General features: G+C 43.1%; 1 protein-coding gene across 1 annotated transcript in view; it reads left to right on the top strand.

The window, feature by feature from the left end:
- Positions 1–650: 650 nt before the first annotated feature.
- Positions 651–16,723, top strand: part of dap (death-associated protein) — a 49,382-nt gene continuing 33,309 nt past the window's right edge. The window contains exon 1 of the mRNA XM_084326476.1: positions 651–841. Within this exon, the coding sequence (XP_084182602.1) occupies positions 787–841 (55 nt within the window). The 5' untranslated portion in view covers positions 651–786. The remainder of the gene's footprint in view (positions 842–16,723) is intronic.

The raw sequence follows: 16,723 nt of genomic DNA, 5'->3' as shown, positions 1-16,723 counted from the left end.
TATTACACAATTATTTGTAAACCGTATTCCTCACCCAGTTTGTGCGTGTGTGTGTGTGTGTGCCAAAATCTAAATCAGTGTTGTTGCTAATCATTGACATTATGCTAGCCTGTAATACCCCCCCCCCCCCCCCAGAAAAATCCACTTTGCATTTGATATATTGAAAGTATTTAAATGTGTTAAATATTTACAATAATTTGTGATGCCATCACACAAACTGGCATTTAAAGGGTTACAATTATAAAAAAAAATTTTTTTTAATATTTGGTGGTTATGATCAGGGCTGAAGTTGAATAAAATACTTTTTGGGGGAATTATTTCAACATTATATTTTTATGGCGTTTTTGAAGAGGACCATTTGGTCCCTTTTCAGAATAATGTAACTTGTTTTCCAGACACAACTGGGTTAACTACTGTTGTCATGTGACCAAGGCTCATTGAAACATATCACAAACATATTAACTACTGAGAGAGAGATTATGGATGTCGGGGGGGGGTGACCGTTTCTCCCCTGTGTCGTCATCACGCTCCGTACTCAACGTGTCTCCTCGTTTCTCCCCTGTGTCGTCATCACGCACCATACTCAACGTGCCCTGAGCGTGCCTCCTCGTTTCTCCCCTGTGTCGTCATCACGCACCGTTGCCAAACAATACTGAGGAAAGAAGCCACGTTGACGATCACTGCTGAAGTCTACTCTCCCATTTAGCCTGCTGCAAGAAACCAGCCATTCCCATCGAAAAAACGTGTTTGATTCGCTCGTCGGCTTAGTTCGTTGGAACAGCAGACATGTCTTCGCCGCCGAAAGAGAAGGTGGAAACTAAAGGTGGACACTTACCTGCAGGTAAAACAAATAATGTCTAGTCATTGTTTTTCCTGTTCCCCCAAATCATAAACGTCACACGATAATCATGCAAAATTAGCTCCGATGCTTTCTGCAGATGCAAAGACGTGGACAGACGCATTTAAGACTACTGGCAATTTTGTTTGTATATATAATGTAATCAGTCTTTGGTTATTATTATTATTTCCAGCAGCTCCTGCTCTTCTGACACGTCATAAATGACGTGACACATTGCAGCAGCAACACTCAAACTCCATGCATGATACATTTCCTTTTACAAATGAAGCATTTTGTCTAACGTTGTATAAAATGTGAGTGGGCCTACTATAAGCCATGTTGGACATGTGCTTGGACTGAGATCACTAAGGGCTACGTGGACATTGTAACATTGTAAGTGGAGCACGACATTGGGCCCCTGGAAGATAACACGTGGCCCTTGGCCTGTAACCAGTGATAAGTGGCAGCAACGTCGCTATATTTAAAGGAACAAGCCAACATTATGGCAAATGTGCTTACCGTCTTCTCCAGAATCACACAAGAAGATGGATTACCAATTTCCTCTCTGTGCATTCAGTAGAAAGCTGACCGACTGCAAGCTACTACAGTAATTGATTGATTGATTGATTGCAAACTGTATTAACAGATTGCAGAATGGGTACAATACAGTACGGCTCAATACACACAATTGTTAAGGGGATGCAGACCAGAGAAAGACTTTCGTCTTGTTTACATCAGGGTCCCCCATTTTCAATTCATCGTAACACAAACTAATGGAGGCTGGAGCACGAACCTGTCTTACATCTCTGGGAGAGATGTTTTTGGCAACAGCTAGCCTAGCTGGTCCTATCAGCTTCCCATAATGTTGGCATGTTCCTTTTATATATATTGTTGAAGATGGTATAGTAAAAAAAAGGGGGGGGATAGGATACAGAGAGAGAGGGGGCAGAGAAATAGAGAAATAAAGACGGGGAGAGAAATACTTGCATGTATAATTCTATGATTATTATATATTGTTGACAACGGTATACCTTCACGTTCGGTATACCTCTCCCAGCCCTAATTGAACATAAACAAATAGCACAGGGTTGGTGTGTTGGCGACGTGTTCCTTTATTAATAAGCTCAAGTGCAAGTTTAACCAGATCAAACCAGTGTGATTCGAATTTAGAGAAATGAAAGTTCTAATGATGATGATTCACTGGCTACAGTACATGGCTACTGGTCATTCAAAAGCAAATAGAGATCTTAGAATTAGAAGATACTAGAATTCAATCGTTTCTGCAGGTCCCCCCCCCCCCCCCCATGTCTGACCCACATCCTATATAGCCTGCCACACCCACCTCCACATAGTGGTCCCCAAACTATTTCAGTCAGGCCCGAGTCCTTAGGCAATTGTAAACATTTAGCCCCAGATTTTCTTTCTCCCCCTGGTTGGATAGCAAACAGTGTCAGCTATCTAGCTAGCTCGCTACTAGGGGTGGGGGGGGGGGGAAATCGATACATAGTAGTATCGCGATACTGTATCGATACAGGGACGCCAAGTATCGATATTTAATTATTCATTTCAATACCTGTAATAGTACAGTAGTCCACACACACACACGTGCATTCAGTTAAGTTGGAATATGACTGTAATACAAACAGTTCAGTTTGTCAGGTACATGCAACACAGATTACAGTGTTTACATCTGTCTGCTTGAGAAAATACCATGTTCTGCAATAAAAATGATTGAAGTGAGATGAACAGACTGAACTTTATTTTATTAGATAAAACACGTTGACAAAGTTTTACTTTGCAGTTTTAAAAAAAAGGTAATAAATTAAATGTGATCAACAAAAAAAACTCAGCGTATCGCAATATATTTAGTATCGCGATACTATCGTATTGTGAGGTCTCTGGCGATTCCCACCCCTACTCGCTACTGTATGTGTGACGACAACCAAGCAAGTGTTTGTTTACAGCTCTCGTGTGCGTTTAAATCTGAATGCATTTTGTTCCGTTCTGATTGTTTTGTTCCACTGGTAGTCTCGCATAGCCAGACCCCTCTTCACACTGCGTTAGCTTTGTGTCAGCAATCCACTAGACTAGTAGGAACAACCATAGAACTATATTCAATCTTTATTTATACTCGATAAATACACTGAGTAGTTAAACTCATTTACAGGCGCGATATGAGGGAACAACTGTGTAGGCCCCACAGTTTGGGAACCACTGATGTATACACCTAACTTGCAGTGGAAACACTGGAATTGATTGATGTCACTGACTTAAGCTCTTTTCCTCTGAGTTCAATTAGTGCTGTTATTGTATTTCTCCTGCAGCAGGATCAAGGATCACCAGGCTAGTCCTGTTCTTTTACATACCAAGATTCCAGCGACCCGTGCCGTACCATTATAGTGCTTATTCAATTATTTATTAAATGATTAGCTCTCAAACCACCTGTGTGTTAATGCATTCACGTACACATGTCCCCATGATGTGTGCTATTATGGCACATTATTGGTTATTTGTGAGCTCTTAAGCCGTGGCTGTGTACACAGTCCATGCATGAATTAATGTGTATATATGTGTCCAGTGCTAAGCTTGTTTTAGACCTGTGTTATCATCACTATGTTTAGCACTGATAACATGTATGGCCATGGTGCATCATGTGTACGAGGTGATAGCGTTCAGCTGCGCTAGTTAGGTTAGAGCGTTGGCACCAATCGGATCCAAGGCAGCAGATTCAGCCGGATTAGTAAACCTTTCTTCATCGATGCAGGTGGTTCAACTTTTAGGAATCCCAGCATGTCTACTAGGGCTGCGATTATTTTGGTAGTCGACTAATCTGTCGATAATTTCTGTCACACCCTCCTCCATCTCTGCTTCCTGTGGGCGCGGCTCCTTTTCCGGGCTCCAGTGCATGTTTTACCTCACATGCTCAAGTCTTCAGTGCACACCTGTGAATGTCACCCTGTTGTCCAGTCCCTCTGCTTTAACATAACATGATCCCATACTAGCTAATTAAAATAATGAGTCATGAAACATTTTAATTTGGATCTTAAGCTACTTGCTTAATCAAATGTATTTTAATAACATAAATACAATAATCTATCATAATGAAAAACAAATTAAATAATACAAATTAAAGTACAAGTTAAAATGTAAAGATAATGTGCAAATAATGTTTTAAAAGTAGCAGCCTCTGCCCCAGCACCGCGGTTCTGATGGGGCTATTAAGCTGGTCCAGGAGGGTGACGTGGATCCACTCACTAGGCTCCACCATCTCCCAACAGCTGTAGGGGGAGAGGAGGATGAGTCAGACCAGACAGACTTCTAGGTCTTTTATTTGCTGTGTGAGTGAGAGGAGCTATGTGTGTGTGTCTTACTCTGATCTCCTGCAGAGGAACACACAATTTACAAATGAGCGCGTCCATAAAGGAACCCGTGATTGCATTGCTATAGCACAAACTTATAAATCATCAGATAGAAGATAGCTAGCACTAACTAGGGATGCACCGAATGGGAAATTCTTGGCCGAAACCGATACCGACAATAGGAAACAGTTGGCCGAAAACCCAATGCCGAAAGGCCGAAAATGATTAATATGAATATATATATAATGTATTTTTTTTTCTTTTTTTTGGCTACCTGATTATGGCAAAAGACATGATTATGGCAAAACTTAACTTAAATAATATTAATAATCACTATTATGGGCCCATAAAACATTTATTCAGCACTTTTGAATGCATTAATTCCAGACTGACTGCTGAAAGATTGTACAATTTAAACATTTTCTCTTTTTGCATGCAACAAAATGTGCATTTTCTTTACTCTGTAGGATAACTACAACAAAGTGCATTCAGAACAAAGCCAAGGTGCTTTAAAACTGCATAAAGATCTGCATTAAGACACACACACACACACAAGAGGTGTTGATGTACTTGATGTTTGTTTGTTGTGTTGCATATTTGAAATAAACTTCAAATCAAATCAAACCCCTCCTCTTAAAAACAAAAACCTGTGTTTAACCTAGCCATCTATAAAACATCATGCTAAAACTGTGAAACAAATGTCCTACTCCCCTAAAGAAAGAAATACATAGCAAACATGACTCAGTTATGCAATAGTGCTTAGGGCTGGGCGATATGACGATATTATATAAATATCGGGTACAGTTCATTAACGATACACTTTTTTAACGTATCGTGGATATCGTGATGTTTTGCCCAAGAGGATTGTGTCGCGTCAATCTGGTCCACCCCGTTCAAACTTTTGAACAACGCCGCCCCCACACACACACACTACTGCATCAAAGTTACTACTTATGATTAACAAAGGCATTCGTTTTGTGGCATTAACGTTATATAGTTACACGTTCAATAACATCAGCGTATTTACCCAAACATAGCAACGTCCGATGACGACATAGATAGCAAGCGTTACTGTTCATATCTCAGCCCGTGCTGAGTTGTGCGTGCCCATTCTGCGGTCTGTTAACACTTTCAGCGCCACGCCTGGTTTTCCGTTTTACCGCTTGAATGCCACCATCGGCGCCAATGTTAACGTTAATATCACCTAATCTATGTTTTAAATTATGGCTATGTGTCTAATCTGCCCATCGCATTATCAAAGACTATTTTCCAGTCAGTGCTGTGAAGGCAGATTGTTTTTTTATCGCCAACATTTTATTTTGATATAAAAAACAGCTAATTCTGGAGCATTCTATGAAAATCGTCTTTTAGTGGAATATTCCACAACGTTGATATTCGTCGGCCTTTTTATGAATCGTTTTCAAATAAACGCTAGATGATCAATATTATACGTGCACGCACGCACATTACGGCCGCGCACGGATAATCGCCTCGTTGATTTCCTCTTGGACTTTTACAGTGAAACCGAAAGAAGACATTTCACAAAACAGCTTATAACTTCATCAAACTTACTCTGATTATCCTACCACTGATAACATAGAGTCCTTACCTGACATCAGATGGTATCCAACTGGTATATTCCAATTCCTGATCACCATTCGAAAAAATCGATATGTGTATGGATCCAACGCGATACAGTAGAACTCCATGATCCGCGGGGATCTGAGGCTCCAGAATGAACTCTGGTAACCCCGGCTGGATCAGTGAACTGGAAAATGTGGAGTACCGGATTTTTTTTTCATTTTCATTGAGTCCATTCCAAAATCACTTGTCATCTGGGAGACGACAGGGGGCGCTTTTTTCCACAGTGATCGTCGGCGCCCCTCGGCTATACTCGGGTAGGCTCGGGTGATGCAATCATTTTTCAGATCGCAAAAAAAAAAAAAAAAATCAGAGAAATCTCGTGAGTGGCTAGCAACCACCTATACAAAAACACGAGAAATCTCGTGAGTGGCACTGAAAGAGTTAATAAAGTTTTCAATCAGACAGATGTATGGAAAGGCTTTTATTATAACATTTGTTGCAGTAAAATCATTATGCCTCGTTGTCATGCTGCGGTGCGCTAGTAATCACTCGTCGGCCGCGGTGAGCTGTTGTTGTTGTTGAGCTGAGCTCTCGTTAAAATCAATGGAGGACATTCAGGAATGTAAAAAAAGAATAGCGCTTGCCGATTGGTGCTAAGAACAGCAGGGCGGGTGCAAGCGGTGTGACGTAATTGGCAGACTCGACTGTCAATCAAAATTATTCTGTTGCCGGTGTTCTGCCGAATTCTACTACCTCCTCAAACTGCTGCCGTAGCGCGAATCGCCTATATCTTTTGACAGCTGGGTGACGTCACCCTATAGTTCACTCCGAACTCCAACAGGTGTACCGACATGTTATCATCTACAAATACATTCAGCTGCAAAGCCAATTACATGCAAATATTTACATGCTTATACAGTTCAAAAGGTGCAATGAAAAACATGTTTAAGATATTGTTTAAGATATATCAACAAGACTCAACATGACGTTCGTCAGCAAGGTGGCAGAATATTGTAGAGTGAACGATTGTGGGTCATGCGTGCGCAAGCGCAGGAGCGCTGGCAGCAGAATTCGAGGAAGAGTAGAATTTGCAGAACACCGGCTGAATGATTGAATGAATGAAAACGTTATTAACGATTGCAGAATGGGTACAATACAGTACAGCTCAATACAACAACAGTGGACTGGAGGATGAAGACCAGAAAAAGACTTAGGCTTTTTTACATAAGGGTCCTCCATTTTTAATTCATCAAAACATTTAGAGACATACAAAAATACAGTAGTTTCATAAAAATGCTAAAATCCTATTGATTGATTGATTTAAAACTTTATTAACATATTGCAGAATGGGTACAGTACAGCTCAATACATACAATTGTTAAGGGGATGCAGACCAGAGAGAGACTTTCGTCAGGGTCCCCCATTTTCAATTAATCATATTTCATATCTAAATCATATAATATCTCATTGCTAAATATATATAATCTAATAATCCAATAATCTAAATCTAATATATAATATAAAAATGCTAAATGCATGGGTATTTTATTTTGTCTTTAATGTTAGCTTGCAAACTCATACTGTCTTGGTAAGCCTCATAATGAATTGTTTGGGGGAAAAAAGAAAAACATCGTGATGTGTATCGCCGAAAGGTCAGAAAATATCGTGATATCATATTTAGGCCATATCGCCCAGCCCTAATAGTGCTCTTGCTTTTTATTTTGTTACACTCTTTTAGTTAATAAGACTAAAAGACTACAATGATTCATGACGGCTTCCTGTCCTCGCATTTCCGGTTTAACGTAAAATGTTCAACAACAGATTGTTGCTAATTAAACACTTAATGGAAACGGAGTAACGTTAAAGTTATGTCGAGTTCATACGTGTAGTGTAGTATGAACTCGACATACCGTTAACGTTACTCCGTTTCAAGTGTTGCTGCCACCGTTGCGTCGCAGATGGATGGTACACTGTTAGCTCTGTAGCTAATCCGCTCCTAGAGACTACCGATAGCAGTACCGTTAACGTCGGAGCTTATCAATACTCAGTTTTTTTCTAATTTAGTTTAGGACCGCGTTTCGGGGGGCATCCCTACTCCCAAGAGGAGTTCATTATCACAGGCTGTAGAATGCAGGAAGAGCTGCCAAGCTGCTCACGTTACACGTTGCGCATGCTATGTCTGTAGTCGCGTTTTGATTACGTCATCACAACAACACGTTATTTGACATTCGGTCATATATTTTCGGTGCTAAAACCCTTCGGCTGAAAGAGCCTTTTTAATTTTTTTTTCTGTTTCTGATTTTTTCTCAGATTTTCTCCCCGTCCCAATTAGTCGTTGTGCCAATTCCCCCCCCTCCCCTACCTGGCGCTGTCTGCATGTTCTCCTACGAGTCGGTACAAAGGCGTCCCGAGTCAATCGCACGCTTCCCCCGAGACGTGCCCCGACAGCCAGTGACGTCTTTTCACTTGGCAGCGAGGGCTCTCATTGGTGAAGCGTAACGCGTGGGAGGGCACGCTATCTCCACCAAGTCCTGCCCCGCTTAGCAAGCGCCGAGACCTGACCTGTAGGCGTTCCTGTCCACAACGCCAGATTCCCACCGCCAGCTTTCCCACCGCCAGCTTTCCCACCCTCTTATACTGCCAATTGTATTAGTGTGAACGGCCAGCCAAGCTGGTCACAACGCCGGGAGCTGGATTCGAACATGCGAATCCGGCATCTCCGGCGTTGGTGACGAACGCAATCTCCGCTACGCCACCTGACCGCCCTCCGAAAGAGCCTTTTTAACAATTTTCGGCTGATAATTTTCGGTGGCCGGATTTTAGGTGCATCCCTAGCACTAACGTTCCCTGTCTTTGAAGTCTTGCCTGCGCTTTAGCCCAAAAAGTTAAACTTTTTTCAACTGAGAAAAAAAAAGCAGCCTAGAGACCATGGCACTATACAGACAGTGGACGTTGGCACTAGCTATCTTAACTTAGCTAATTAATACTTCAGTCTGCAAAAATACGACACTCGGTGCTAATTGGTGGACACGCAGCCTCAACATAATTAATTAACTGAAATAGCGTTCGCTTAGCAAGCATTATCCATGAGACGTTCTGGTTTCCAACATGTACAGATGCAGCCATTAGTCTTCCTAACCATTTTTCCCTGACGAGCGCACGGTGGTCTAACGGCGTGGGAATTCATTAGGAAACCAGGTTGCTGTTATGTTATATGCCCGCCAGGAGGCGCAAAGTCTGTTAACTTCATTAGACGGACGCTACAACGAGACCGCAAATGACATCACGCCATATCACTATGTCTACAGACTGTATGAATTAATGGTGCTGAATTAAAGAATTAATAATTAAAACGTGTAAAATCTAGTCTGTTAACTTCATTAGATGGCCCGGCACGCGGCTCCCTGTTCATTCCATTCATCAGCGATCACAACGCTGTTATTGTAATGCTTTTTGGTAACGATACGTTTGTTTAAACACGCAATGTTGCTGAATAAAATAATTAAAGAGTTAAAACCTGTCCAATCATCAGTTTGTTTACCAACGATTCTGTTATTAGTGTAATTAAGATACTGTATAAGAAGATATGATTCTCACTGGGTTTTCTTCTGTTAACGTTAACGTAAACATTACAATACTATGGCTAACTAGCTAAAACGTACCCATGATCCGAGTAGCTGTCATCACGGTTCCAGGGTGCTTGCTCGTGGAATCACTGTATAGTGCTCGCTGCTCATTTCTTCTTCTTTGTCGTTAGTACACAGAATGCAGTTGTAATGGGAAATATTAAAGGGACAAAACTATGAGCCATTTACATGAATGATGTAGAGTCATTAATAATAGGAACGTTTATTTCATCCGTGGCCACAAATGAAAGATCAGTTTACAATCAGAGACAACAATGTTCACACACAAGCGTCTGACCATAGAATGATAAAGAGCCCTGGTCAGACATACAATTAAATGCATGAAAATGACGTAGAAGAAACAAAATGGCTGGTTAGAGAAATTAATAATACAACTATATTATGGCTATAGCCTGGAAGGAAAACAGCTTCGTCTAACTGTTCCCATAACCTTGGGTTATGGCTCTGAAGAAACGCAATCCCGTGACCCGTGAGAATACTCATTGTAACTGTCTATGTGGAACATATTTTAATACACAAGGATATGGTTCTCAGTAGGGATGCACCGATATGAAAATTGGCCACCGATACCGATACCGATTGTTCAACTAACACTATCGGCCGATACCGATACCGATATTTGTATATAAGTATTTGTAATTTTTTTTAATTTTTTTTTTAATTTTAATTTTTTTTTAATGAAACTACTGTATATTTGTATGTGTATGTTTGTATTTGTAGGCCTCTTTACTTACTTAAAAAAAGGAAACATCAAGAAATATGTTTATGGTATCACTATCTCTCTCCCAGTATCGTCTGGCGGCCTGCAGAGGGATACTATTTTCTCAACCAGAGCTTTCAACCAATGCAATGGAACCATTCTGGCGGCCTGCAGCCGGATACTATTCTCTCAACCAGAGCTTTCAACCAATGCAATGGAACCATTTTGATTGACAGTCGATTCGGCCAATTACGTCACACCGCTAGCACCCACCTCCTGCTGTCCTTACCACCAATCGGCAAGCGTTTATTCATTTTCTACTTTCGGGCATGCCGCCATTGTTCTGTTTGCGAGTCAATGCGAGAGCACAACAAACTTAACGGAGCTAATACGTTAGCTGCCCGGCCCGCCGACCAGCGCTCCACAGCATGACCAAATGAGACATAATGATTTTACTGCAACAAATGTTATAATAAAACAAAGCCTTTCTATACATTTGTCTGGTTGAAAACTTTATTAACAGATTGCAGAATGGGTAGTTTGGTACGGAATGAGCAACGGAATGGAACTCAGCTATGAACGGACTAACGGAGTAATGCCTTGTTTACTGCTATCTTCGGGTAAATAATATGCTTGTTATTGAACGTGTAACACTAACTATATAACGTTAATGCCACAAAACGAATGTTTGTGTCATTTTAACAGCAGATACTTTCTTAAATGCCATCTTCCCGAGAGAGGGTGTTGACGGGGAGTTGTGTTATTAATAGCATTGAACAGCTAACCGAAAGCTAGCGTTAACTATTGTTAAAGGTTTAGCCATAACTAGGGCTGCAACGATTAGTCGACATAATCGACGACGTCGATTATAAAAAATCGTCGACGAGAAATTGTTGCGTCGATTAGTCATTAAAAAAAAAAAAACTTTATTTAATTTTTTTTTTTTTTTTGTGCACTACCTATCTTTGTGAGAGTGGCTTCTCAGGGTTCCAGACAACATCATAACATGATGATCCCATAGCAAATTTTGGACATTGAAAACATTGTTCCCCTGCAGGAGATGATGATCAGACTAGACACACAATACATTACACAGTGGGTGCATCAAAATACACATTTCCAGCGTATTGATTTGTATGGGTGCTAAAAGTGTTACCATCCATGTAAAAACAATACATGCAAAATATTTTTGCAATACGAGGTGATTTAGATGTGCAACGGTACATCAGTACATGCTGTCCTCTCCCAACATGGCCTGCTGTTAGTGTCTGTGTGTGTGTGTGTGTGTGTGTGAGTTGCAACATTGTTTCATCTCGCACCTGGTCCTGCAATTTTTGGGGGGATGGGCGGGATGGGCCTATAAATAGCTTTACCTGTGTGGCTCTGCATCAGAGTTTACTCAATTCCCCCAACTCCACCATCACCCACCACATGATCCAGCTCTCCAACTATATCTCCAGCTATCCAGTTCTCACAAGATGGCGTCGCCGCCCTTAGGCTCCCGCCAGAGCAGCCGCAGCCTGGTCTTTGGTCTGGGCCCCAGCATAACCAATGCAGATGCCATCATCACTGGTGCCAAACTGCCAAGTGGTCGCCAGATCTTGCGGTGCATGCTGTACAACTGCGACACGCAACTGCATGCCAAGCGGCCAGGTTTGACCGGAGCCTTGTCACGGTTCCATGCGGCTAAGGACGTTTTGGAGCAGGTGCAGCCATTTTATGGAAAGGCCAATATTCCAATGGTGAGTGATCGTCGAGCATGCGTCAAGATAGTAGCGCTTGTCGATGCTAGCAACAAGCTGCGGCAAATTCCAAAGGCCAGGCGCTCCAGTGAGGCTACAGCTCGACTGGTGGACGCAATGGAGCACAAGCTGGATGCCACATTCCCGCTGTGGTCTCCAAATGCAGAGGAGCTGATCTGTGATCCAGAGGACATTGCTTTCCTGGCCAGCATGAAGGGCGACACAGGGCTGTACACTGCGATGAGATTATCGCGAATTGCCCCTTTAATTGGCCGTTGCGATTGGTAAATAATATTTGGGGGCGGGCTTGCGAGTAGTGATTTCAAGCCTTGCATTCGCATTTCACTCCTAAATTATCCAAGGCTGAGCACTCACTCTGATAGACTGGCTTCATAGCTCATTTCTTAATAGAAAGTCACAGGCACCTGGAATCGCGTGCCTGTGACTTTCAATTCCCTTATCGCTGCCAGGTTTTCCCGACCGTTATAACGTTAGCATGTAGCTAATGGCAGACTATTTGATTCCTTAAGGCAAGCCAAGGGCTCGAAATTGCCTGGGTTTTGGTTATATACTCCCGAAATGCTCCCGCTGTTTGGCTACTTCTATGTGCAGTGAAAACTACTCTAAATGCGTTAGAACCTAGTCATTGATTTAGTTCAGGGTTAGCCGCGGAGCTAACGTGAGCTAACGCTAGCTAATCAAGCTCACAGAGAGATAAACAGCTGACAGCAGGTAGTACAGGTACAAATACAATAAAACAAGGGGTGGGGGCTGTTGTGTAAACCTTGTACTCTTTAGTTCACATAATAGACGGAATGTTTGTTTACTAGTCTGTATCTATGGTCTGTACTCTGTAAGCCAGGAAGTACCATGGTGCAACATACAATGTGTCCGTGTAGCAACACAAGCCAATACCTTACAGGGGCCCGGGGAGGGAGCTCTCTGTGTGTGTGTGTGTGTGTGTGTGTGTGTGTGTGTGTGTGTGTGGAAGAGAGAGGGAGAAAGATAAACAGAGAGCATGATTTAGTGTATGTCTTAGAGCTGTGTTGCAGTGTGCAGCAGATACTGACTATGAACACTGTTAATACACCATTATCAATGAAAGAAGAAATGTTTGCAGCTGTGGTAATACGAAGTTCAGTTGGTTCATTATAAAAGATACAAACCTGACAACAAAAGCACTTAAATGTTAAATAAAAAGACCACAGTAATGAGGCAGGAGGAACATATTTTTTTTCACTATAATGGTAAAATTGTTATTAAAAAATTTGCCCCTAAAAAATATTTTTTGCCCCTAAATTTCTCATTTAGGGGCAAGTGTGCCCCTAGTGAAAAAGCTTAGCGTACAGCCCTGCGACAGAGTGGCCACATTTGGAGCATTGGATGCCAATCTGCAATCCAAGTTGAAGCGGCGACAGGAGCGTGAAGCAGCGCAGCAGGCATGCTTTACCAAGGAGCAGCAGGAGATGACTGCAAGGTCCAGCATGGCGGTGGTGTTGGAAAGCGAAAGTGATGAAGACAGCAATGCAGATGAAACAGCTGCTCCACCGGCTGAGAACACACCCACCCGTGAGCATAAGAAGACTGGCACCACAGCCTTCATTCCATCAGACATTCTCAGCCGGCCGAGTCTTGTGTCACTGGCTACACGGTTGAAGATCACACCAATGCAGCAGGCTGCCTTCACGCGCGGTCTGATCGAGGAATCCGATGGCAATTCGGCAATGGTCTCCACATCCTACGCAACAGCAGACCGAGCGCGCCGCCACGTGTTGCAGGCCATCAGTGAGGACCAGCAAGAACAGTGGACATCACCTCCCATGTGCACCTTGCACTGGGACAGCAAGTTGACGCCAATGCTCAACAATGTGCGCCAGTTGGAGGAGCGTCTGACAGTGGTGATCGGAGACGCGGAGCGGCTCAAACTGCTTGGTGTGCCAGCATACATGAAGGGGACTGATGAGGCATGTGGAACGATCATTGCCCGGCTGACATGCAAGCTGCTGCAGGACTGGTGCTGCACCGATCAGGTTGTCAACATGGCATTTGACACCACCGCGTCAAACACTGGCCATCTCACGGCAGTCTGCATTGCCATCCAGCTCTCACTGGGTCGACCACTGCTCTGGTCCGGGTGCCGGCACCACATCGGCGAGGTGCTCCTCAGCCACATCTTCACTGACCTCAAGGTGGAGACGTCACGCTCGCCAGAGGTTACATTGTTTACACGTCTGCGCAACAACTGGAACCTGTTGCCACACAAGGACAGCGGCCCATTGGCCCGCTACATTCCTGGCAATGCCGAAACACCGTTCCTGGGCAAGTTGCGTGCTGAACTAATTGTGTGCGCTGCAGGAGTGCTCGACTACAAGCGAGGCGACTATCGCGAGTTCGTGCAGCTATGTCTTGTGTATCTGAGTGCAGACAGTGCAGAGCACACTCCAGTTAACTTCCAACGACCGGGAGCACTGCACAAGGCGCGGTGGATGGCTAAGCTGCTCTACACTCTCAAGCTGGTCTTGATGGAGCAGCACATTGCCTTGCTTCCTCAGGGGACCATCACTACGCAGCAGCAGGTGCTGAAGATTCGGGCGTTTGCCAACTTCATCACGCACATCTACGCAACGTGGTGGTTGACCTGCGACACGGCCGTAGATGCGGCATGGAATGACCTTACACTCTACCACAACCTGTACGCATACAAGTCTGTTGACGAGGGCATCGCAGCATCAGCGATTAAGGCGCTGAAGCGGCACCTATGGTACCTGTCAGGCGAGATGCTGCCCCTGGCACTCTTCAGCACCAAGGTGCCAGTTGGCGAGCGGCGCGCACTTGCAGATGCTATATTGGAGCACAAGCCGGCTGATATATCCATGCAAGCCCCACAGCTCCGCTTTGGCACTGGCTTCGGCAAGCCAAAGTTTCCAACCCTCTCGCCGACCACCAGCTTGGCTGACCTCGCCAACCCAGACTGCTGGTTCGGTATGCACCTGCTGCACATCGATCCCGCGTTTCTTTCACTGGATGTAGAGGATTGGGTTACCAGTACAGCATTTCAGATGGGTGCAGTGAATGTACGTGCCATCAATGTTGTGAATGACTGTGCCGAGCGTGGCGTCAAACTGACGTCAGACTTTGTGGCAGCAGCCAGGAGCGAGGAGCACCTGCAGAATGTGCTACAGGCAGTTGAGCATGACCGCTCAACACAGCCAAATCTTCGCTGCTGCAAGCGCAAGCTGGACCAGGTCTAGGACTCTAGGATGCTTGAGACATGTTTGAAAGACTATTTCAATGTTATCAAACATTTTGTTCTTAAATGTTAGGGTTAATAAATGTTGTTCTCAAACTATTTCTTGCCGTTTTTGAAATTTTCATATATTTCACATGCTGTGTGGTACCTCTAAATCTCAACGAATCTTTCCCAAACTTTGCACAAATCATTTTTATGTTTGTCCGAACAGAATGCAACCCCACACAGATTGATATGTTGAGATAAAATTTTTGCATTGCAATCGCACTCCTCTCACTCACACACAGCGATCAGAGTAAGACACACACATACACACTCCTCTCACTCACACACAGCGATCAGAGTAAGACACACACATACACACTCCTCTCACTCACACACAGCGATCAGAGTAAGACACACACATACACACTCCTCTCACTCACACACAGCGATCAGAGTAAGACACACACACATTCACACTCCTCTCTCTCACACACAGCGATCAGAGTAAGACACACACACATTCACACTCCTCTCACTCACACACAGCGATCAGAGTAAGACACACACACATACACAAATTACACAGTACACACCTCTCACTCACACAGCGATCAGAGTAAGACACACACACAAATTACACAGTACACGCACTCCTCTCACTCACACAGCGATCAGAGTAAGACACACACACATACACACACACGGACTCCTCTCACACACAGCAAACAAAAGTTATTTAAAGTACACTTCCACTTTAATTTGTATTATTTAATTTATTTATCTTGTTATGAGTGATTGCTGTATTGTTCTTCAAATACATTTTCATTTAAAGTGGCTTAAAGATCCAAATTCAAATGTTTCATGAGTCATTATTTTAATTTGCTATGGGATCATCATGTTATGATGTCAGGGCTGTACGTTAACTTTTTTTGCACATAGCACTGGTGCTACAGAGGTTGATAGTTTTGTAGCACAGGCCAAAATCTTGTAGCACAAGTATAAAACGTGTTATATTTGTAACAGTCACAAATGTGCCTATTGTATTTGTGTTATTTAGTTGCAGTGCCATGTTTGGCTGTCATTTAGTATATCGCCATGTGTTATTATTACTATGATACTCTCATATGCTATTTTAAATTAATATCATAAACAACATAAGGAATATTAGCATAATTTTGAGTGGACTGAAGGAATGAGTCAGTGTTAATAGTTTTAAATGCAAATAATTTATTGAAACATAGAAGTGGGGTCGGTTGGGACACACACACACACACACAATGGGGGACCCTGATGTAAACAAGACAAACGTCTTTCTCTGGTCTGCATCCCCTTAACAATTGTGTGTATTGAGCCGTACTGTACCCATTCTGCAATCTGTTAAATAAAGTTTTCATTCATTCACACACACTGTTTCAACTCACCACCCCCGCATCATATTGTAGTCTAGTCTGTCTTCAAACTTCCACTCCTCTCGAAACTTGTATTTGAATATCATCATTATCTGTCCATCCTCAGTTTACTATAATATACTCCTGTCCTGAGTCTTGACTAGTGACTTCATCGTCTTTCCAAACGCACGCACGCACACACACACAGGGAAGGGGAGAGAGTGCCCCCC

Source organism: Notolepis coatsorum (assembly GCF_963971535.1).
Source record: "Notolepis coatsorum genome assembly, chromosome: 12".
Classification (NCBI taxonomy): Eukaryota; Metazoa; Chordata; class Actinopteri; order Aulopiformes; family Paralepididae; genus Notolepis; species Notolepis coatsorum.
The sequence above is the reverse complement of the archived record's forward strand: the minus strand, read 5'-3'. Positions and strand labels throughout refer to the sequence as shown.